General features: G+C 44.4%; 1 protein-coding gene across 2 annotated transcripts in view; it reads right to left on the reverse strand.

Moving 5' to 3' along the window:
• Positions 1–15,106: 15,106 nt before the first annotated feature.
• lig1 (ligase I, DNA, ATP-dependent) overlaps positions 15,107–26,130 on the reverse strand; it is a 72,749-nt gene continuing 61,725 nt past the window's right edge. For both annotated transcript variants that reach the window (XM_080777621.1, XM_080777620.1), the window contains 3 exons: positions 21,875–22,021; positions 16,720–16,812; positions 15,107–16,033 (listed from right to left, as the gene is read on the reverse strand). In XM_080777621.1, coding sequence (XP_080633747.1) covers positions 15,959–16,033; positions 16,720–16,812; positions 21,875–22,021 — 315 coding nt within the window. In that variant the 3' untranslated portion in view covers positions 15,107–15,958. The remainder of the gene's footprint in view (positions 16,034–16,719; positions 16,813–21,874; positions 22,022–26,130) is intronic.

Raw genomic sequence — 26,130 nt, forward strand, 5'->3', positions numbered from 1 at the left:
ACCCCCCCCCCCCCCCCCATCTGACTCTCTCTCTCTAGCTCTCGCCACCTCCCCTCGCAGACAAAGCTGTGTATTCACGCCGAGACTCCCACTCCTCTTTTTTTCCAGTAATATTGGAAGAGAGAGAGAGAGAGAGAGAGAGAGACAGACAGAAAGAGAGAGAAAGAGGGGAGAGTCCTGCTATATATAGATGAGTTGATATGAGGACAAGCGAGAGACAAGGTCTCCAAAGCACGCCGGTTACCAAGCACAGACATGGGAGGGAGGGAGGGCAACAAGAGATAGAGAGACATAGATATAGATAGAGAGCTGGGAGAACCTAGAGGATGGGAGTTTCTCTGAAAGCCCCATTTTTCAGGGGACTTCGTTCCATCATTTTGTCACCCGTTATAAATATGCATTTATTTAGCTGCTGGAGCCGTAATGGCGAATACGCCGCCGCAGATTAATGGTGTGTAATGTTCCCCTGGCTACAGTAAGCACTCCAGTTTTGGTTCCATTTGTTCTCATCGCATCAACGTGCGCTATATTTATCATGACTTAACATTTTGGCTTTCGTTCCCCCACCGAGGATGCTGTAGCATATATGCGCAGGCGGCACCTCCTCTCGCTTTAATTAGTCTTCCAGCTTCATTTGTATACTTGATCTAACCTATGTTCTTTTTTCTTTCCCCCTACTATTGAGATTAGTGAAATGTTCTGCATAAGAACGCTGCGTTTCACCTTTAGTTACAGACAAACCACAGCACGGGACCGTCTATAGTACCGATGGTGATAAAACGGCGCGCCCTCATTCGTCTTCCTCCCTCAAACGCCCCACTGATGGATCAGCGGAACAAGCGGCGCCATCTGCCAAGTCGTTGGCGCCCGTCAACTGTCTAAGCTTTGGCTTGGGCTCCCCTAAATTGCGACATCCTTAACGATTATGGCAGATCCTGCCTTCGGGCCCCCCCAGAGAAACAGGGGGATTCTTTATGAGCCTGGCAGGTGCGGGGAAATGGCAGGCGCCCAGGACTCGTCCCGGCCACCGATCCGACTGACACAGTGCAGGGGCTGCATGTGTGGCTGCAGCAGCAGTGTGTTGGCAGGCGGAGGAGAGGAGCTGGATCAGATAGAGAGAGGAGGAGAAGATGAGCTGGATCAGATAGAGAGGAGAGGAGGAGGAGAGGAGCTGGATCAGATAGAGAGAGGAGGAGAGGATGAGCTGGATCAGATAGAGAGGAGAGGAGGAGGAGAGGAGCTGGATCAGATAGAGAGGAGAGGAGGAGAGGATGAGCTGGATCAGATAGAGAGGAGAGGAGGAGAGGATGAGCTGGATCAGATAGAGAGGAGAGGAGGAGGAGAGGAGCTGGATCAGATATAGAGGAGAGGAGGAGAGGATGAGCTGGATCAGATAGAGAGAGGAGGAGAGGAGCTGGATCAGATAAAGAGAAGAGGAGGAGAGGAGCTGGATCAGATAGAGAGAAGAGGAGGAGAGGAGCTGGATCAGATAGAGAGGAGAGGAGGAGGAGAGGAGCTGGATCAGATAGAGAGGAGAGGAGGAGGAGAGGAGCTGGATCAGATAGAGAGGAGAGGAGAGGAGCTGGATCAGATAGAGAGGAGAGGAGCTGGATCGAGAGCGAGGCCCGCTCAATGATGCGGCACTACTAGTAATGCAGGCGGAGAGAAAGAGAGATGATCTGCTGTTAAATTATGCAGAGGCAGAGGTAGACAGAGAGGTGCAGCAAAGGTACACCGAGGGAAAACTCCCGGGAAGCGAGGAGAAGTCTTGCGAAGCCACTCCGAGAGATGTGGCTGAAATAATACATGAGCGCTCAGCTGCACATTAGGGGATATCGAGGGGGACAAGTCGTCAGATCGATGGTGGTTATTAGACTTGACGTGGAATAGGCAAAGTACCTCGGGGTTGAGCTAACACGAGATTGAGACTTTGTCACCTGGCTGGCTGTCTGAGCTGTGCGTTTCCCACGGGGTTAAGACTATGCAGCCTATGTTGTGCAAAGTCATTATACAGCAAACGAAAGAAATTATGTGCTGTGCATCTCTCTCTCTCTCTCAGTCAAATGGTAATTTTCTTTGACTTTGAATTGTCTTCGACGGAACAGGCCGTGCCGAGCATGTATGCAATACGCCGGGGATAATCGGAGTCTGGGAACGCATCCCAACTCGTAGATTTTAAGGGATCTTGTCAAGTCTATCCGTGTATATAATTTGCCGGCAATGTTTTAGCACATCTGTCAAAGCCTTGAGTGTGGCCCTGATCACACGGGCGACTTGGCAAGATTTACAGAAAGAGGAATGTCGTGCTCCGGCTTCTGGGGAGCGCCGAGCCGAGCGGAGGCTTTCTGTGAATGCGGAGCATGTCGAAACCGCCCGGGGGCTAGTTGTGGTGGGTCGGAGGGGAGAGAGCCAACTAGGAAACAGAGGCGATGGAGAGAGACACAAGGACACATAGTGAGAGACACACACACAAACACACACACACACACACACACACACACACACACACACACACACACACACACACACACACATACTGTACAGAGGCCAGTTCACATTATGGTCACACGGCTAATGACAGGAGCAATGATCCAATGGCGCTGCACCACAGTCGCTGGTCCTTAAGTACGAGCCACTCAGTGTGCGCGCCACGGCTAAACAACCATCCTACGATCATAAAGCAATCATAAAGAGGCCTCTTAAACACCCAGAACCCACTTGTGGAGCGTTGCCGCCAGGCCTCGGAAAATAATGGACGAGGACATTAGCGTCGCCGGACCGGGAAAATGAGCCATGGTATAATACATAACACTGTAGGACTCTGATAGGTTCACGACCCGAGGCACCGGGGAGCGTAGGGTTAAACATGCATTAACCCATTAAGACCTCTGAATGTGTAGTTCTCACACTTTCAAGATTAAAAAAACCAGATCATTTAACAGATCATAGTTCTCATCGCACATGAGGGGGGGGAAAAGTCACACTTGTATGAAGTGAGGGGCGTCTCGCTCCTTTTTAAGTGTGTTGTTATTGTGTAAAACAAAACCAGTCACAAGATGTATTTATTTTGGCCACGTATGACGTCGTCAATGTTTGTACTGCAGTAAACAAACATTAAATCACGTCACGTTTAATGCCCTAAACACACATTAAATGACGTGTCGTTTAATGCCCTAAAGTTTAGGGCATTAAACGTGACGTCATTTAATGTTTGTTTACTGCAGTACAAACATTGACGACGTGAGATGTCATACGTGGCCAATATAAATACATCTTGTGACTGGTTCTTTTGACGTCGTTTAGGGCCTAAACACACATTAAATGACGTCACGTTTAGTGCCCTAAACACACATAAAATGACGTCACGTTTAGTGCCCTAAACACACATTAAATGACGTCACGTTTAGTGCCCTAAACACACATTAAATGCTCAAGATCCGAGCTTGTAGATCGGCTATTTTTGCTATGACAAGTATATGCAATGTGGCCCTCTGGAGTGGGTCTGCATCTTATCTTAGGGCGGCGGTGGCTGAGGGGTAGAGTGGCGGGATGGTAACCGCAAGGTTGCCAGTTCGCACCCAGGTTCCCCCAGAGTTAGTGTCGAAGTGTCCTTGAGCAAGACACTGAACCCCTAATTGCTCCCGATGTGCAGGCTGGTGCCTTGCATGGTTTCCTCCGGCATCGGTGTGTGAATGTGTGTGTGAAGGGGTGAATGTAGTGCACAATCTATGTAAAGCACCTTGGATAAAGGCGCTATATAAATGCACCATTTACCATTTAATCTGCTCCACAGTATAAAACTCCTCAGTGTTCATGTAAGGTCCGCTGGTTTATATTTGGACCGTTAAACTCTCAGAGTTGTGCCAGTTGTCAAGCCAAAAAAACTGGTGTTCATGGAGTTGACGGCCCTGGGTACCATGACTCACCCCCTGCATGCAGCCTCCTACATCACACTACACTGCAGCCTCTGTGCTCTGAAGTGGAGGGTCCTAACTCACTAACTCACTGCAGAGCCGCCACAGAGCCGCCCGGGCTATAAAGGGCGCTAAAAGGAGCCTGACATCATCAAAAAGTTAAAGGTTACTGAGCCAACGCCGGGCGCTCACTCCTCAAGAAAAACACTATTGATATTCTTGTGGGTTCACCCGGGGACAATGACAGGGCCTGTAACCCTCCCATCACCCGCCCCGCCCCTGTCCCTCGTGCCCCTGGCATGGCACAGATGTCACAGAGATCACCAAACAAATGGACGGAGAGAGAGAGACAGAGATGATGGAGGGTTGGGCAGGAGGAGAAGAAAGGAGAGAGAGAGAGAGAGAGAGAGAGAGAGAGAGGTGGAGGAGAGAACAAATGCATTGTTCTCGTTGTGGAGAAACAAAGCGTTGTTGTTGAGGAAGACAGTTAGGGACATGTGGGAGAACAGGGGGGGGGAGACAGGGGGGGGGGAGACAGGGGAGAAAGGAGAGAGAGAGAGAGAGAGAGAGTGTGTGAGAGAGAGAGTTCTAATGGCGAGAGGAAAAATGTGAGGGAGGGAGAGATAGAGAGCAAGAGAGGGAGAGAGAAAGTGTGAGGGAGAAACACAAGAGAGAGAGAGACACAAAGGGACACAGAGAGGTGAACTGTGTCATACAGAATGTAGTGTTTTCAACAGTTCAGGGTAATACATAACCCTGTCTGTCCTGGAGGGGGACACACTCCTAGAAACTATAACCCTGTCTGTCCTGGAGGGGACACACTGTCTGTCCTGGAGGGGACACTTTAACCTTGTCTGTCCTGGAGGGGACACACTGTCTGTCCTGGAGGGGACACACTCCTAGAAACGTTAACCCTGTCCTGGAGGGGACACACTCCTAGACACTTTACCTGGGAAAAGAACAGGACACAAAGAGAGGTTGGCGTCATTATTAATATATATTTTTCACCGTCTGACATCCGAGTCATCTTCAGTTTCCTGTCATCATCCGTTCAGTCGGTCGTTCCGCATCCATCCCGTCCCGGCGTGGCGAGCCAGGCTGATGTGATGCGCCCTGTCATTTATTGCTCTTTCGCATCGTGGCGCGCACACACACACACACACACACACACACACACCTACACCCCTCTCCTGCTGACACCTGACAGTAGTTGAGCATCACAGGCAGCTCGGCATGGGTATAGGCAGGTTTGCGAGTGCAACTCCCGCCCTCCCCCTCCCCAGAAAATAGCAGATCTATACAAGCTTGTAGATGGCCTATATGTTCCATGAGAGGCATGGTGTGTAACGGTATACATGGAGGCTCTTCTCCTCCTCCTCCTCCAGTGGGTGAGTGGATGTGATGAGAGGCAGCATCACGGCTGTGTGAGCAGCAGGCCGCACGGCGCCCCCGAGCCTAACGGAGCGGGCCTCAGAGGAGACGGAGGCGTGATGCCAGCCTGCTGTAGGTAAACATCAGTCATGCACGCTTTGACACGTGCAGTCACACCGCCACACACACACACACACACACACACACACCAGCAGGTTCAACCTTTTCAGGCCGTATAAGCCACCAAAATCATGTTGAGGCATTACATTTAGTTTGACTCGGTTCGGTTCCACAGATATATATATATAGTGACAAATAAAATAGAAAGCTCACACAACGCCTTGCAATGCAATTGCGAGGCGTTGTTAGGCTTGTACTGTAGGTCGGCTGTTTTCTAAATGTTTGCGTCTTTGACAATTTGGCCAATTAATTCGATCACTTTTGATGCAGAATTGGTCTTTTTCTTTTCTTTCTATAGGGTCTTAAAAGTAATCTGGTGACCCCCCCAAAAAACATCATCTGGGGACCCTCATGGGGGTCCTTACCCACAGTTCAGAACCACTGAACCACACACACACACACACACACACGCACACACACACACACAGGGAGACTTTCACACTGCATTATACATGTCTTACCGGTGGCACACATATTTATGTTGTGTACTCAAACCTACTGTATACATATAGCGCTCTCACAGACACACACAGTTCGACTGATGCACACAAAGCTGCACTATTTCTTATTCACTAAACGGTTACATAACACAGCTTTAAGCCCTGTACGAATGAGCATGTATACGAATGCTTAGTAAATGTATGAAAATGTTCACCTGTGCAGACGTGCCCAAAACAGGGAAGGCTATAAGTTAAAGGCTATACTGTAAGTCAGGGATGCCCAAAGGGTAGATCGCGATCCACCAGTATGATCACAAAGCATGTGCAGGTAGATCACATGACATGATCCTTTTATATTTAATGTAAATATAAAATCTGGCCACTTGAATTAAGGTGACTTGATTGTTTGACATCAAAAGGGCCTGTCAGCTCAAACCCACAATGCAATACTTTGTTTTCAAGTGTTTTCGAGTGTTGCTGTGCACAAAAACGTCTGTAGCATTACAAATTAAATACAAAAAAAAACCATATACCTATTCAATTTCTCCCCCCTCCATTTCCCATTCCAAGAGCATTTGTCTTATATGTAATGCCAGCTCCGTTATTCCAAAGCCACCTCAGGTACATATTTAAACAATTTTCAGCAATGGTATAATATTTTCGGTAGGTAGATCCTGTTGAGCTGCTCATTTTGAAAGTAGCTGCTGCTGTAAGTCATGCGTAGTCAGTTGTGTTACTCGTTGAAAAGTCACTGAAACGGAATAGAGCGCTCGGCCCTACTGGTCAGAGTAGGGACTGCAGGCGGACCCGCGGAGTTATGAGAAAACCCCGCGCAGCTGGGCTTTAACATTGAGCCCTCGTTTGCACTTTACGCATTTTGGGCACCACATTTTGGTGGCTCTTTTCGGGCTATCGCTCCTCCGGTTCAGTCTCTATCTTTTTAATACTATTATGGAACATCCTGGCTCCAACGGTGCATCCCTGACTTCATGGGAGCGACCTGTGGCGTCAGGCATCATGCATCAATGATGTCGTCTATGACATATACTGTATATATATCTATCTAGACATCAACACCCCAAGGTTTCAGCCTGATTTCACCCCTTTGACTTCCAATATGAAAAACGTACAAAAAAGAATGTGTGGGGGGGGAAATAAATAAAAACATCTGTGGCCTACTGGCAGAGTATACACAAGGAATCTGGTGAAGCTTGCGAGATAATACCTCCAGACACTCACAGACAACAACCTCCTGGCTAGACTTCCTCCTGAGACGCGTTAGAAAGACTCGACAAGACAGGACATTTTTCAGTTGGAAAGTCAGTTATTTTCAGCCAAATGTGGGCCAAGTTAGGCCCAAAGAAGTACGAAGCTCTGACTATACACCGACCGCACAGTCACACAAAGAGCCAGGGAGGCAGGCATGAGGCATCAAGTGATTTTCCTCCTCACAATAGCACACGTGCACAAATACTGTACGAGACCGGGAGACAAGCTGCAGTCTTGCCTCCGAGAGTCATTTGCGACAAAAGCTCACTCTCACCCTGCACACAATATGGAATTGAATTCAGAAAGCCATTTGCATATTCAATATTGCATGCTCTGGCAGCTTTTTGATTTCCATTAGCTTTTTTGGGGGTGGGGAGGCTCTGTGTTGTTTTCTTTTCGGTTGCGTCCTTCACACTGGCAACATTAAATGACAGCCTAAACTGAACTGTACAGCTGGCAATTCTTGTTTGAATTCCAGATTTCTTCTGTAGTAACAAAGCAGCCATTATTGTTTCAAACAGAGGTGATGCCATGCAGTGAAGATGACTTCTAAGTGAGCGATGCGGCAGGTCGATATGCCGGGAACAAATCCCACGCTGTGAAAAGAACATTTCACACACACTAATGCATGTGCACCTTCACACACACTTATGCATATGCACGTTCACACACACTAATGCATGTTCACGTTCACACACACACTAATGCATGTGCACGTTCACACACACCAATGCATGCATGTGCACTTTCACACACACTAATGCATGTGCACGCACTGCGTGAAAAGAGGAGCAATTACGGGAACTGTGTTTTGCCCGTAAACCTCAAGTTTACGGTAATACAGGTGTGATGGTACAATTCGGGAGTTTACGGGAGTTTGTTGGAAAGATTAACGGGAGTTTCCTGTAATACGGTATACACATCCGTATTCCAAGCTTTTTGCGCAGTGACGTTCACAGTACACACTAATGCATGTGCACGTTCACACACACACACACACACACACACACTAATGCATGTGCACGTTCACACACACTAATGCATGTGAAATGTTCAAAGATGCACTTTCAACCTGGGGCAGTGGTGGAAAAAGTAAAATTATCAATATTGCAAAGGTACAAAGGTTTTTGTGTCAAAATGTACCTAAAGTAAAGTACTCATTATGCAGAATGTCTTTTGAAAATAGCAGATCTACAAGCTCAGTGTGTCGCATTGTGAACTTGTAGATTGTCTATTTTCAAATGGCCAAAATATATACAGTATAGGGCTGAAGTAGTTAATGTACTGTATGTTTATTTTATATAATATGATAAGCTAAATCTACAAAGTAATTAGTAACTCAAGTTTTCTACATGAGTACAAGTATTAAAAGTATTGGAAATGAATGACCCCAATGGAAACAAGACTGCAAGGACGTGTGTACTGATTACATTTCTGTTTGACTGTACCCTGTACAGATTACATTTCTGTTTGACTGTACCCTGTACAGATTACATTTCTGTTTGACTGTACCCTGTACTGATTACATTTCTGTTTGACTGTACCCTGTACTGATTACATTTCTGTTTGACTGTACCCTGTACTGATTACATTTCTGTTTGACTGTACCCTGTACTGATTAGATTTCTGTTTGACTGTACCCTGTACTGATTACATTTCTGTTTGACTGTACCCTGTACTGATTACATTTCTGTTTGACTGTACCCTGTACTGATTACATTTCTGTTTGACTGTACCCTGTACTGATTACATTTCTGTTTGACTGTACCCTGTACTGATTACATTTCTGCCAATAAAGTATTCAATCAATCAATGGGAAATACTCAATAGAAATAGAAATACCTTAAAATTGTACCCAAGTACAGTACTTAATTAAATGTATACTTAGTTACTTTCCGCCACTGACCTGGGGTCTCTATTTTGGGCATGTCATTATAGGCATTTTTAGTATAAGTAAGTACAGTATATAAGCATATACTGTATATGTTTTTGTCTTCAACAGAGTATATGGGGCCTTAGTGCTTATCAGGCAGAGTCCAACAAAGAGAGAGAGAGAGAGAGAGAGAGGGAAAAGGAGCAAAATTAATCTAAAGGAATAATGAATGGATCAAAGGAGGACATACGGACAGGCAGAGATAAACAACTACACCACACTGAAAGAGCAAGCCAATCACACCGTCCTGGATGAGATAAACTACACCACACTGAAAGAGCAAGCCAATCACACCGTCCTGGATGGCGGCCACAGCGGCATTCTGCCTGACGCCCCTCCATTCTTTCAGCAGGGACACACAGGGACAGTGAGCCCCCACACACACAATGATGCGCTAACCAGCAGGCATGCAATATGCGCGGTGAATGCATACCGAGGGAATCAAACGGGCTCTCCTGCCATCAACGAGGGGGAAACGCATGACCACGCCAAAGCCACCGACAAAATGGAGCCACACATAGAAGCTGGACACACGTCCAAAAATGACCGCTTTCACACACACATATTTCCAAACCATGCAGCGTTGTAGACCTTCGTGCACACACGCCATTGTGCAGGAATGTACAATGGATTTTCAACAGTCAATCTTATGGCATTCATGGGGGCAAACGTACTGTACAGTACATGTATACCACATTGGTGATGAATGTGAGCAAATAGCTCATATTATAATATTGTATACTGTAGACGTGCTAGGATGAGTCTATAGAATATCTTGACTCTGCAACATTTACAATTTAGGCATCTAGCAGACCCTATTATATATAGGTTACCCCCTAACTAACCCCAATAAGCAACACACTTATCCATAGGTTACCCCCTAACTAACCCCAATAAGCAACACACTTATCCATAGGTTACCCCCTAACTAACCCCAATAAGCAACACACTTATCCATAGGTTCCCCTCTATCTAAATTAAAGACCCACTTGTATAGGAAAGCCCTTTAAAACCCATTACCAATGTATGCTTTTAATTTCCTTGATAATGTAATTTTATTCTGCCTGCTGTATGATTGTTATTGCAACACTGTTGTTTTTATATTGTTAAGCACTTTGTGACACTGTCAAAAAAGGTGCTATATAAATAAAGTTTATTATATTTATTAGGAGCACAGGTAAACCAAGAAAGAACCAATTATCAAAATAATAATCTAATTGAAACTATAGACTCCCAGTTAAAAACAATGAACCTATATAGCATCGGCTTAAATAACATGCTAAATCTAAATGACATTTTTAACATTGCGGTGGTTCACGAAAAACAATGGTTAAGTAGTAACAACATTTTATTGAGTGGTGTGTGTGTCAGCCACAGGAATGGAACTCAATCAATGTCGCTGGTCTTGGTTCACTGACCCAATGTGTTGTAGCAGCTGCATCCCGTGGTGAGACTTCCCAGCATGCCTCAGTGGGAGGACGCTTCCATACACCATGGGAATGAAGAGAATGTGTGTTATGTCATGTTTGTTGTGTATTTTTGTTATGGTGTGAAAATAGCAGATTTGGGGTGCGACCCCGCACCCTTTAGCTACTGAAGATGTGGTGTACACTGTACAACAGTGGTTGTACAGGAGGTTTTTGAGTGGTGCAACCACTCCAAGGAACAGCAATGTCCGTGTCCGCCTATGTATGTGGCCATGAGCACCAGTATGACTATTAGTACCAGTAGGGGCGCTGTTGTGCCAGAAACAGAGAGAGAGAGATAGTGCTACACGTGCAGCACTGTTGCCTGCTAATGAGAGAGAGAGAGGAGGGGGAGGGGGGGAGAGGGGAGTTGCACCACTCAGTTCACACAGATGTGATTTTTTTTTACAAATGGGTAAAAGGGCAGGGGCTCAAGCCCCCTTTGATGTCTATGTGTGCACGTGCCTGGGTAAGGGTCCATTTAGTTCCATTTGTTCTCTCTCAGAGTTACACACACTTACTGTAAGATAAGGATCCATTTGGAATCCCTTCAGGGAACCCTGAGGGGTCTCCATGCAGCGCACTTTGGGCTGTATTTTGCGTGTCTTAAGTACCAGGTCTTATTCCCTAACTTGAGTAAACTAAAGACCATTTGGCTATTCTGAGTGGCCAAAGAGCATTGATCACGCCTCCATGTCTTTAGTTTACTCAAGTTATAGGGAATAAGACCTGGTACTTAAGACACGCAAAATACAGCACTTTGAGTCTACTGCTCACAGCAGGTGTGCTCTCACTTTCAGCCATGGAAGTACTCAGATTTCTATATTTAATTAAGTACCAATACCACAATATAAAAATATCTTACAACTGAAGGTTTTGAATTGGATATTCCGCTTGAGTAACACGCATGGCTTCAAAATACATATGGCTCATTTCACAATAATCACCTTATCGTATTGTAATTAGAAATGCGTTCACTTTAATGTTGCCGATGGTGAAGGTGGGGCTGATTTTAATTACTTGGTGCGCTGCTGGGTAGCTTTAACCTATAATAAAACATATCATGTATTAATTGATTACTGTATGCATTCATTAATCATCAAAATCTGCAAAAGCAACTAAAGCGGTCAAATAATTTGCTCTGGGATGTAGTGGAGTAGAAGTACTATGATGATTAAGCACTTCAATAGTAAGTGTTCAATACGCGAGTAAATGTACTTCGTAACTTACGGTAATACAGCATCAAAAGTAATTTTAATCATTATATCCAAATGTTATACTTTTATTTTGGGGGCTATTTTGGGGGGGGGGGACATTAGTAGTCTGGACATGAAAAGGTTTGAGAACCACAACAGAGAAGACCAGACAGTACCTGCCAGTCCTGCCAGTGTTGCACTTACTTAGAGACAATTTAGATTGTCAAAAACGTCTGCCATCGACACACACCACTGCCAAGATTAGATAAAGTGATTGCTCCTTGACATTCAAATTATTCTGTTATTACGGCGTTCAAACTAAATTATATGCGAGGCAACGACACACATACACAAGCACCATCACCCACATCAAGTAAACTCGGTATCTCCTCCTCGCGGACTCATAGCTGCACTATGCAGAGAAAAGAAACACCCTCATCCCACAACCCTCTTTGCTGCGTGTAATAACCGTCTGTCCTTGGCTCTCACACTGACAACCCCCTAACACCCTCTCCCCCCCGCCCATCTCCAATAGTGGTGGATTGATCCACACTGGACAGTTAGTGGATTCCCATCATCTAATGCAGGGCTGCAGAGTGCTTCTCTTTTGTTCTGCTGTTTGAGCAACTGTCAGACCAGTGGGAGGCCAGCCTCTCCATCTCTGCTACTAACAACATTTCAGGGAGAAGGGGGCGCATCCACCTCCCCCACCCCTCCCCTTGAGAGGTACGTACTCTCAATGCCACACACACACACACACGCGTCGCGGCGTTCACTTGCTTCTCAATGCCATATGACGCTCAACAGCATCCAGGTGCTCTTAAAAGGGATTCTTCCTTCGGCCCCCAAATTGCCATTTATTTTCCATCCCATTACTCACCCTAGTGAAGCCTTGAATCCGCGACAAAGTTTGTGTCGCCTTGCATGCCTCAACGGTGAATGGAAAATTCCTCCCAAAAAGTAAGAATTGAAGAAAATAGTGGGCCAGGATTAACAGCAGCAAAACTATATATAAAATGCATGAACTCCAAAACAACTGACAGTATACTCCATATCCAGTCCCGTCCTCATTACTTCTAAAAGATAACATTTTACGCTCTACTTTTCTAATTAAAAACTCTTGAGGATGAGGAATGTGCTTTTAATGCCACAGAGACACACACAGGCACACACACACACACACACACACACACACACACACACACACACACACATACGTCAAGGTGTGCTCATCGTTAGTGCACCTAACTGGACTATTAAGAGTTGTTTGAGATTATGAATGGATTTCTGGGGATGCCACTGGTCTAGTGGTTAAGGTAAATGGTGCATTCATATAGTGCTTTTATCCAAAGCGCTTTACATAGATTGTGCGTTACATTCACCCATTCACACACATCCATACACAGATGGCGGAGGAAACCATGCAAGGCACCAAGCTGCACATCGGGAGCAATTAGGGGTCTGTCTGCCTGCCTGTCTGTGTGTGTGTGGGTGTGAGAAGTGCCAGTTTTAGTGCTACCCAAAACTACATATTCCTATTAGGAATACATTTTCTCCCGGATCTGTATTTTAAATATCAGTCATAATGGTGGTACAGGGAGAGACAATTATCTACAGTACATTATATAGCCAGGGGTGCCCAGAAGGAAGATGGATCTACCAGTAGATCATAAAGGCTTTGCAGGGAGAGCACATGGCATGGCCCAAAATATATAATTAAAAGAAAAAATGAAAAGGAAAAACTATTTTGTCTGCTACCATCTGCTACTTGAATTATGGTAACTTGATTGACATCAAAAAGAGCCTGTCAGCTCATACACACAATGCAATCATTTCAATAGTGTTGCACTCAAAGCATTATAAAGTCCTACAAATGACTACGATTTCCATTTCCCATTCCAAGTGTGTTTGTCTTATAGTATGCAACGCCAGTGCTGTTATTTTCAGCAATGGGATAATACTTTATTGGGTGTGTAGATCTTGTTGAGCTGGTCATTTTGAAAGTAGCTCTTAAGTCTAAAAGGTGTGGGCACCCCTGCTTGGTACTAAAAAAACATCAGTTTGGAAACTAATCCTGTTCCAGTTTTAAGACGCGTTTGGTTGATCTTTTAAGTTTAATAGCCTTCAAATTCTATGTTACAGTTGCACATAATCTGGAAAAAAAAATGTTTTACTTTGACTCTTGAAGTACATTTCTGAACCTGTACTTTAAAAAATTGTGAGTACTTTTCCCGTCTCTGCACAAAAGCATAAAAAGTAGCAGATGTACAAACTTGAAACGGTGCTCAAAGCAAAAGGTTGTGAGCTTGTAGATCTGCTTTGAATCCTGAAAAGCAACAGTTTTGGACATTATGAGGTTTCAACAGAGACTATAAATTGTTTTCAGGTTTTTCCAGAAACCTTAAGTGAGGATTTAGAAGCCGAAGTCTAAATAGGATAAATAGGATAAAAGGGCAGAACAAAAATATCTAAGAAAGAGAGGGGGAAAAAAAGAAGGATTTCTGATCAATCTGGACCAATACTTTCAATTAATTAAAGTATTATTATTTCCGTAGTATTGTCTTTGATTTGGGATTCTTCGTTCACCGTGGACGAATGAACACAAATTAATAACGAGTTCAAAGGCTCTGCAGGGGGTAAGAGTTTGATACCGAAGAAAAGCCATTTTAGGGACACACACACACACACTCTCACACTCTTAACCCATTCTGAACGGGAACCCCTTTTGGTGTTAGCACTATGTTATGCTTTAGCTATTTAAAAATAGCAGATCTACAAGCTCATAGCGCGCCACCGAGTGGCGCGCTACGAGCTTGTAGGTCTGCTATTTTTTGAAAAATCGAAGAACGACTGACATTTCTAGAATCTGATCTCAGGTCAGAATGGGTTAATCAGACCAGTGTGTGTCCAGTGGAAAACCTCGTATGAATCTGATCTCAGGTCAGAATGGGTTAATGCTATACACATACAGCGTTGTACTCTGGTGAGCAGGCCTCTAGTGGAAATCAGGCCAGAGTGGGAAGCATTTGTATGCCGTCCAGAAGGCACATTGCGTTTGTTGCCCCCCAACCAACCCACAGGCGGTTCCACACAGTGGATTTTTGATAACAATCTTTTACCAAAAGAGGCATGCCTTAAATCCTAAATGGATTTTTCCCTTTGCCTTTTGCAAGCAAAGCGCATGCACTGTAGGCAACTATACAGTACAGAGTGGGGGGACAAAAAAAAGAAGAAGAAAGGCTTCTACATTCTGGGTATCTAGTCTAGTAAAAATAAATTACAAGATTAAATCGACTGTAAAAAAGTTAAATTGCGGAAAGCAAAACAGCGAAGCCAGTTGATATTATAAAACTGCCAATCTTTATTCTTATTTGACATCGACAAGAGGAGAAAAAGAAGTGCCGTGTTAATTCAAATCCGACATTAACGATAATAAGAAAATAACCTATGTACAAATTGTGTTTAAGCCCGATATATACTTCGTGGCGCGGAGGTACAAAGTCAAGTATAAACCACCGTTCAGAAGCCAAGTAGCTATAAGTGCTTCTTTACAACATGGAGGATGTCTCTTTTTGAACCAGCCTCTCAGTCTACAGTAAGTTGAGTGAATGCAGGTCTCGCTGCTTTCACCGTGAATGGACACCAATTAGCCTTTCACTAAAGCCCACCCCAAAAAGCGATTGTCCAAAGCCAATCCAAATAGTTTAGCAACGGTTGCTATGCAGCTTTCTTCACTGCCAACGTGCCTATTGGACAAGGATGGGTTCATGGGGAGGGACATAGTGAAGGACTATTTGGTCCATGAAGCTTCACCCCAAAAAAAAAGCAAACAAACACAACTGCTATTGAATGAAACCCAATAACTATAATTACGTTTGAATTTGGTTGTTTACATCAATGGTTATCACACTTTTACAATTCAAGGTCTCTCCTTAACTCTGACAGTATACAAATGGAACCAAATCAACCCGTTTGGGCATTTGTACACCGTCAGAGTCACAGAATTGTAAGGGTCGATTTAGACCCCCCCTAAAGAAACCCAGAGAGTCCCTGGAATCCACTTTGAGAACCATTGGGTTACATGTTTGTGATAGTTTGTGATAAAAACCCCCCAAAATGGTGTTTTCTTCATGGTGCGCTCCGACACAACGCACAACCAAGTATAAAGTAGGCTTAATTATTATGCCGATCAGTAGTAATCCTCCAGCTCGGTTTTGTCTCCCTGATTCTGAATGATCTGCTGCTTCTTGTACAGATCAGCAATCTGGAGGACGGGAGAGAGAGAGAGAGAGAGAGAGAGAGAGAGAGAGAGAGAGGGTTGGGTAGTAGAGGTGGGGGGTGTAGAGAGAGAAAAGGGGGGGGGGGTGAAGTTTGAGAACCAGAGACAGACGGAGACAGCCGGTGAGCCCGAATCACACCCAGGTGACATTGCGGGAAATTGACAATAAAAGATAGACAGTGAAAGATATAGAGAAAACGGACAGCGAGAGACCTGACTTCATCATCTACTTTCTCTCACACACACCTTATTTCTCTCTCGGTATCTGTTTAAAAAATAAATAAAATAGAGGACGAGCTAAAAATAAGGGGCTGATTATTCATGTCCCCAGTCAGCCTTTGAAGTTCGCTGACTAGCGGCGGTGAGTGACGGATGGGGGTCGGCATGATCAGCTGCGCTCGGCGTGGGGGGGGGGGGGGGGGGGGGGGTGTAGTGAAAGAGCGGGGTGGTTGAGGCCCGCTCAGCCCCATCCTGCCTGAGCCCAGAACCAACCTGCTAAAAGGGGGGGGGGGTGGTTGAGGCCCGCTCAGCCCCATCCTGCCTGAGCCCAGAACCAACCTGCTAAAAGGGGGGGGTGTAGTGAAGGAGCGGGGTGGTTGAGGCCCGCTAAGCCCCATCCTGCCTGAGCCCAGAACCAACCTGCTAAAAGGGGGGGGGGGGGGTTGACGTACCTGAGACCCGGTGGTGGCATCTTCGGGCTTCTTGTCGTCTCGGACGCGGAGGAAGCGCGGGAACCTGAGAGAGATGCCCTTCTCCGGGTCCACCTGGAGGACAGACGACACGGTGACCATCTGAACCCATCCAGACCTGAGGCCGGTTCTACAGTCAGCAGTAAGAGGCATTCTAAAATCAGCAGTTTGCGCACTTTCAACATTTTCGAGCTTGTACATCTGCTATTTCTGAACATCTAATGCAAAAACGTAAAATAACGTGGGGTGCTTTTCACGGTTTTAACGGATTAACTAAAGAAGTTGCGGATTGCAGCTTAAAATGCAGCGTTGCCTCCATCAGGCGGTATCACAGTCTCCCTCCCAACGGGACAAGGACACGGTGTAATCGATAGGAAGCGCAGCAACAAGAGCGGTCTTATGTCGTCGGAATACCATCACCATTTTGTCAGTTCAAATAAGGGCTCCATCTCCCCCACTCCCACCCCCACCCCCACCGCCGACCGCTCTGCTTGGCCGCGCAGCAGAGGGAACATTGACATTGAACAGATTTGAGACAGGATGACGCATAGATTAATGCATCAATTATACGCCCCCCACCAATACTGTACTATACCAGGCACCTTCACACAGACTTCACACTGGAAATGTACGCTACTTTACTGAAACATACCAAAACAGATGCCTGGTATAAAGATAGATGTGTATATCCACTGTCGATATAGCTTGTACATAATACATATACACCCATTCAAAAGGCAATACATGCATTCCACATTTACTGCTGCTAAATTGTACATTAGTGCAGATGTCCAGTGTCTATTTTATTCTGAGACATGGACCCTCACAGCACAACAGGGAAAGGCCCTGGATGGAGTGAATGCTACTTCATCACATGGACGAACCACATCAGAAATGTCTGACTGCGTCTGTGACCCGTGGTGGTACCAGACACAGTCAGAGAGAGAAGGACGAGGCTGGCAGGGCACGGAGTCAGGCACCCGGAACTAGAGGCAAGTGAGTCTACTCTATGGGAGCCAACCCAGGGCAAAGCCAGGAGGACAAGAAGCACACAGCACCACCTACTGTACGTAGACGCCCCGCGGCGCGACAGCTTAGCTCTGTAGACCCCGATGTTAACGTGATGTTAGATAGGAGGAGCGTGGAATGGCAACAATCCAGGAGTCCCGAGTTGGTGCTGGCTAGACCGCACTCTCGCGTCACATTTTATTTCATCTTCTCAGTCTCTACTCTTCCCCTCTACCCAAACCATCAGGTTTGATAGTTCCCTCACCGTTTTAAATCAAAATAAAAGACCCATTTCTATAGAGGCCTTTTTAACACTACATAAATAAAGTTGATCATTATTATTATCATCCTGTGTTTCATGCTTACTGCTGGTGCTGCTACTATACTTTGTAAATAATCTAAATATAACTTTTATTGATCCTTGTATTGATGATTTGTGTTGTATTGTATGTCTTGTATGTCCGTAATTGTACTCGCTGCACTGTTAATCAATCAATATGATCGTTGATTCCCCATGGGGATCAACGATTTAATTAATGGCTGACAGTCAGTCAGTCAGTCAGTCAGTCAGTCAGTCAGTCAATCAATCCGATTATAAGTTGCTGAGAACTGTCAAGGCTCAAATCATGTACGAATGCCAACTAATCATGGATGGTCGATTACATCATCACCCAAGCCTAAATACTGCAAGCTCCCTTGTTGAAGAATTGGTGGCGAAAACATCTATCGAGCCAATATCCTTAGCAATGAGGATTAACGTCTCATAACAGCACATATTTTAGACAACCTAGAGGCATGTTGTTCCCTCCCACGAATCTATGCACATGAGACTGTGCAACATGAGCGAGTGAGTTACAAGCATGCTTCATGAGGAGCTTTGCATCTAAATAATCTCCCCCCTCCCCCCCCAAAAAAAAAGAAAAAGAGAACATGGGCACAAATGTGGGTGAAAGAGAGACAAATGAGACAGTTGACTGTCAGTTATTATACAGAGCTGTTGCCTGGAAGGAAGGAAGGAAGGAAGCTGTTGCCTGAGGAAAGACGGCATCATCTGAAATGGAAGCATTAGCATTTATACCAGGACCGACAAAATGACACAATCCCATTACCCAATTCTAACACCAAGGTGCTTGTGAATCAGGCGGTTTAACAAACCCCCTACTTAACTTATTCATTCATTTCAACACCTGGGTCGTCCTACTGACTTATTCATTCGTTTTAACTCTCTTGTAAAACTGTTCTAATTTATTCATGTATTAATTTGAACACGGTGCTACTAACTTCTTCTTTTTAAACGACAGAAGTGCTACTAACTAAGGGATGTGTGCGGAATCTGTGGATAGGATCCAATTAACCCATTAAATCTGTGTCACTTTAGATTGTTACTGTACATTGGATATCCAAAAATTAGCACATTAGTACAGTACAAGCTCACAGCGAGGCACGATGTGCTGCGAGCTTGTATATCTGCTATTTTTGAAAAATCTTGAAAGTGTGAGAAGTACTGTCTAGAAGGCATTCGTAGAATCGGCCTCAGGTCTAAATGAGTTAAGAATGGTTTAAATTAAATGTGGCGTGGTAGAAAAAAAACCCCACAGAGACTTTCAACGCTCACTGCTCACTCACTTTAGACTTTATCACTCATTCATCAGTACTTTGTTTACACATACAACCCCAAAGGACAACAATGGAAATAAGCTGTCAGCTTTATCGTGTTTTTATCCTTTTGATGATGGCGAACTGTACATAATGAATAAAAGGCATTGGCAATAAAGATGTCAAAACACTAAACGTTTACTCTACTAAACATTTACTAACTAATATGTTTATTTTATTAAAATATTGATAGATTTTGCAACCCATTTTTTCACCCAGTGTCATTATCTAATAAGTAATCTTGGGCGCCACACCTCCTCTGCCAGCCTGGGGAGACATTTACGTTTTGTTTAACAAATTTCCATTCTGCACCCATATTACTGTCATGTCTTAATAAAATGTTGCTTTTTTTAACAAGCAAAATAAGCAAATACAGTACGTGCCAATGAAGTCTCAACAAGGCTGATTATCGGGGCCTGATTGTCACATAGATTTGCGCAGTGCTAATCACCTGCATCCGGGCATCGTGCACTTCCCAGTGAGTGTAGTGAGTGAATCTATTCAAGCTACAGTTTGTGGATTTTGATGGGAAAGCGTCGCAATGAGAAATCCCATCGAATATAAACACCGGGAAGTGAATGGCCAAGGTGATAACAGGGGAGGTACCCAGCTGCATTACCTCGCACTGCCCGCTGCCTCTGTTATCAGTGTTGATTTGAAGAAATAATCCAGGGTTTGAGGTGGGAACATGGAGAATGGGGAGTATAGGCCTTGGCTGAACATCCAACGCTACAGTACATGTTATGGTGGAAGGGAAGCTGGTCAGTAGTTTGCTCCAATCCAGGCTAGCGCTGGAGGAGTGATATTACGACACGCATAATTGATTTGACCTACTTTTGCACACTGGCTTGGATGTAATGCATTATTGGAAGCATGGGATTTGGGCTTATAGATCAAAATGCGCTCAGTTTCCATAATCGTTTTATTTCTTTTCCCCCCCTAACTAATTGAAGATGTTGTGTCCACGACACTTCAGTGACATTAGTCATTAGGCACATCCCTAATACTTTCTCATTCAGCATGTGTCGTCATGGTCACCTTAATAGTCCTTGAGCTTTAAGAATTCCATTATGAAGGCCACCTGACAAGACCCTTCTTCTGCCCATCTGGCACATCATATTTAGATTCGGTGCTTCTTTCCATTCTAACGTTCTGCTCTATCTTTTGTACTTCATTTTATTATGGATTTAAATAAAATGCAAATAAACTGAACTAAGTGAATCCCTTCATTTTCACACACATGCTCTATTACTGTAGTAGTAGTAGTAGGCTTATTGTCTGTATCAGCCAGAGTACAGGAGTCTATCTCCGTTTCGCAATGCGCCAAACCCTGGTGCAGCGCCACCTACCATCAGCTCCCAGTACTTACTATTTACCACAGGACTGGCCACATCCAAACCGTGCTGCTCATACAATACATTGTATGCACGTGTTCTACTAACTCATTCTTACAATCATCCTATGTGGTTGTTTTTCCTCACTTATGTTAAAGACTATGTACAGAAGTGCACAAAAAAGGAAATCGATACAAGTCTAGATGGTTGCTGAGCAGCCTGAAAGGGGGTAACACATCAGTATTATGGCTACAATAAAGGGAGTCATTTATGATGAATTGAGACGTATAGCGAGCGTGCTGCTTGAGGCAGATACAGTATACGTGCTTGTGAGACTTGTTCGCTGTGCCGCCATACCTCCGATTTGCTGCTGAACCACAGGCAATAAACAGGTTATAATTCCTGTAAATCCTCTACTTTAATAGCACACTTAATAACTCCATTATGAGCCGTTAATTAGAACTTTTTTTTATTGTTGTAACACGCCGTAAAAAAAAAGGGAGAATTTATCGACAGAAACACATGGAAGATTTAGTAAGCCCAGCCAGGTCTCCATGGGGTGTCTGCGCGCTCGCACGACGCACGCGCAAATGTGTGTGTGGCTGTGCGTGCGTGCGTTACTAAATCTTCCATGTGTTTCTATCGATAAATTCACACACGACAGTGACGACACACACACAGTATGCAATGTTATGGAAACCTTGTATGCCCATTGTTACTTTTCAGAAAATGGAAAGTGTACATTGGAAAATGTGTTCCAAGCTACTTATCGTTGCTGTCGGGCAGAACAACCTGTCGGGCAGAAGAACCTTTATTGGCCTAAAAGTTACAGGAGTTCACTTGTTCAGGGTCAAACACAGATGAAGTGTCCTTGAGCAAGGCACTGAACCCCTAGCTGCTCCAACAGTGGAGCTGCTCAGTGGCCAACAGTATTATGACTGTGGTTTCTGGTCAGCTCACAGGTTTTAGAGTGTGTGTACACACACACACACACACACACACACACACACACACACACACACACACACACACAGCAAGCGTGCCCAGGATGATTCTGAAAATGAGCACTTATGCATAGCTACTACCCTGGGTAAATAAAGAACACAATAATAATAATACATAATAAATAAAACACTGACCAATCCCATGCCAGCCTTGTAGATGGGAGACAGTGACAGGTCAGCACACTTGACCTCCCAGACCTGCATGGCATCCAGCCATACGTCCGGCTCCTCCGCTGACTGGTCCACACGGTAGTACGCCCGGGGCTTAGGGAGGATGTGCTCCTACAGAAGGAAGGACAAGGCATTCAAGAAATTACATTCATTTCAATGACACAGACACACACACACACACACACGAGCGACAACATGTAGTCCAGGAAGGACGTGAGACCAGTGTCCATGACATCGCAGACACTTTGAAATACTCAATTATCTAAAAAACACATAATACACACAGCAAAACCCCAGGAAAGTGTTTCTCGTCTCCCAAACATCATTAAAATAAGATCTCGTTGCAAAAAGGGTTGAAGTGGCCCTTTAATTTGGGGGCCCACTTGCACTATTCCAAATGGCCCACAGGCTGAGAATTTAAATCCTCCGAAAAATAATCTGGTAAAATCATCTGTTAAATACATGTCGAGTATTTTTCTCCTTCAAAACATGTCCCTGAAGGAGTTTTTCCCTTAGCTGTCTTTACCCTCATTTAGAATTCCATAATCCTATGAATTTTGCATGCGTTTGATCCACCACAATGTGGGTGTCCAGTAGAACAGCTGGCAGATGCACTGCAACAAAAACAAGCCAGTCACGTGTCCTTGTTGTTGAAGGGACCTGTAGGCTGGTGATGGGTTGTTCTGTAGGGGAGCGTTTGTTTTGCATTGCTCTCCCAGAAATTCATTCACTAATGATGCATTTAGGGAGACTCTGAATGGCCTGGTGGATACGCAGAGCATAAGAAACACGCAGGATTTTCTTCAGAAAGATATATATTAAAAAAAAGAAACACCATTATGGGGCAGAGTGGTGTCTTTAAAACACAACATAATGAGTTTATGGACAACAGCAGCTGCCAACTTCTGTCAGATGTGGGGAAAAGTATGACGTTTGAAGAATGAAAATTGGTGGTGAATGCAGGTTTTTCACTAATGTTGGAATGATTATACGTCTTCAAAGGCCAAAAAGGGTCCTGAAATGTATGAATATATTTAATACCCGCCTTCAAATAATGCAACAACAACAAGGCTTTCAGCCCACTGTAACGTGTACTTTAAATAATTAATTTTGCCCTATCACGTAGGCATTTAAGATTCCACAAAGCACATTCTTTTCATTTAGAACGCCCATTGTACGCTTAACCAGTAAAGATAATTGATAGAAGATTAAAAAAAAGTAGAAGAATTTATACTAGAATCGTGAATAATTCATGAAAATCTTCTCGCAAGGAAAAGAAACCCGAGATGATAACTCTGGACAAAATAATGCAAGGCTCAGCTTTAAAACTAGTGTTTTTTAAATGTGAACTAGGCCATTGCAGTCAGTGTCTACACAACTAGGTCACTGTGAAGCTGCAGAAATGTATAGTTAGTAGTTCTATACATGCATGCACACATTCATAGTTAGTAGTTTGACCTCTGCACTTGGTCAGCTCTCCCCCTTAATATTGCTATGTTTGTAACCGTTTTAGAAAAGCAATAAGCCATGCAAGGTCCCAGCTCCGCTGCGCGTCGTCAAACCACACCTCTCAGCCATCATTAAATACAAGACCTCTTGTGGCTTATTGCTTTAATATATTATACGCACTGCTATTTTCAACATGGTCCCCCCAGAATAGGAATTCATGGGTTCAAGAAGTTAATACAGTATATGTATTTTGTTACACAAACATTTGGAGGCCCCGCTGTGTAAACTCAGAGGACGGCTGGAACCTCTGTTTAAGACGAGAGGTGGTTGCACACTGCCTGGTGGGTTTCTTTTGTGCTTTGCAGATTCGAAAGAAGTAGGCTATCATCACTAGCTGTCAGCCTGTCACCAACATACACCCCTCTAGAACCCACTAGACATCTGCGGAAAACGCGGTCGCTGTCATTAGAAACGGAGGAGAGCACTCCCTACCAACACGGCACCAGAGCATGACTTGCAGCTGTATAACCTCAAGCCAAATGTATGATCCGAGGACGGCCGAGAATAGCAGACCTCAAAGCTCACAACGGTGAACGGCCGAGAATAGCAGACCTCCAAGCTCACAACGGTGAACGGCCTAGAATAGCAGACCTCCAAACTCGCAACGGTCCATCCACGATGTGAGCTTCTATGACGTTTTCGGCGTGCAATACCGTTGTGGGGTGAAGTATATTTGGCTCGCTCGGATCGTAACACCAGCCAACACACACACAAGACGTGGTTGAATGAACAGAAACCAACCGCTACCCTAAACAACAGGTTTGGCGATCTGTTGGGAATTGATTACATGAAACCGGCAAATCATGCACGTGCAATCTCAATGCTTGTAAACTAGAAACCCGTCTACAGGATGATGACATTTATCTTCAAAACAGGGAGGCCAGGGTTAATGTCAATGGCCCAACGTCGTGGAATGAACTTCAAAAGTCCTTAAAACTTTGCTCCCTGCCATCCTTCGGTCAGTTCAAAGGAATGCTCTAGAACATTTTTCACAGTGATTGCTCCTGCTTCAATTATATTTTACCCGTTGTTCTGCATCTGTAATTGATCCTGATTTTTAATGTTGTGTTGATGTATTGTTTTGACTGTATTTGTGAATTGTAACCTCGGCTACATTGAAAATGAGGGCTGTATTTCCGAGTATAAATAAGGGGGGGTACGTTTATAAAGGTATTTGGCAAGAAAAACGTTAAGTTGCACAATCCCAACCGGAGGGAGGTACAAACAGGGTAGGGTGTTCCAACATCAATCTGGTGGTTTCACACATTAATTCTTGCAGGAAACCTGTGACCTTTCATTTCAAGGACTAATAATCATTCATCTCTGGGAAGCCCTGCCCCACACGCACACACACACCCCCCCACACACACACACACACACACACACACACAGCTGTTATTCTTGTGTGGATGGATGCAGTGCACAGCTTAGCCTGTGCCTTTTGGCACGAACAGGGCTGCATGATTAGGACGGCATGATTATAGGCTAATCATGAGTAATTAGCTAGATATTCTGATCACGGCTATTAATGGTGATTAGTGGGTCTTGATGATGATCATTTGGGCAGGAAAATCATTTTTGGCTCACTTTCTGTTTTACACATCGATACACTTTCCAACCGGGCTGCCCTTATTTTGGACATTGTCATCCCAGGCGAGAGTTTTTCCAGGATAGTGAAAATACACATAAAAGATAAAAAAATCTGAATGCCAACTACTGAACTATAACAGTACTACAACAATTATAATTTAAACTAACCCATTAAAATTGGGAAAGCATCCGTGTCCTTTAAGATCTTAGCTACAGTATATATTATAGTCATAGAAACATGTTTTTCAGAAAACTGCAGATTTACAAGGCAGCACAAGGCGAGCTTGTACGTCTGCTATTTCTGGACATTTCAAAAATATATAACCTTTTGGACACAACCAGTTTGGGAACCACTGGCGTAGTGAGTGTTCTGCGCAGGCTGTTATGAATGCTCTGCATAGTGAGAGCTCTGTGAGGCTGTTATGAATGCTCTGCGCAGTGAGTGTTCTGTGCAGGCTGTTATGAATGTGCTGTGCAACAGTGAACTTCAGGGGGAGCAGACGTCTCAGTCATCTGCCTTTCAGTCAACTGGGACAAACATGAAACATTCAGCGCACATTGCTTAGCTGAACTGGACCAACAGGCGCTGTACTAGTACCAACTACACCACATTCTGTACTAGTACCAACTACACCACATTCTGTACTAGTACCAACTACACCACATTCTGTACTAGTACCAACTACACCACATTCTGTACTAGTACCAACTACACCACATTCTGTACTAGTACACCAACTACACCACATTCTGTACTAGTACCGTCTACACCACATTCTGTACTAGTACCAACTACACCACATTCTGTACTAGTACCAACTACACCACATTCTGTACTAGTACCAACTACACCACATTCTGTACTAGTATACCAACTACACCACATTCTGTACTAGTACCAACTACACCACATTCTGTACTAGTACAAACTACACCACATTCTGTACTAGTATACCAACTACACCACATTCTGTACTAGTACCAACTACACCACATTCTGTACTAGTATACCAACTACACCACATGCTGTACTAGTACCAACTACACCACATTCTGTACTAGTACCAACTACACCACATTCTGTACTAGTACCAACTACACCACATTCTGTACTAGTACCA

Source organism: Protomyctophum bolini, assembly GCF_963924005.1.
Source record: "Protomyctophum bolini genome assembly, chromosome: 12".
Lineage (NCBI taxonomy): Eukaryota > Metazoa > Chordata > Actinopteri > Myctophiformes > Myctophidae > Protomyctophum > Protomyctophum bolini.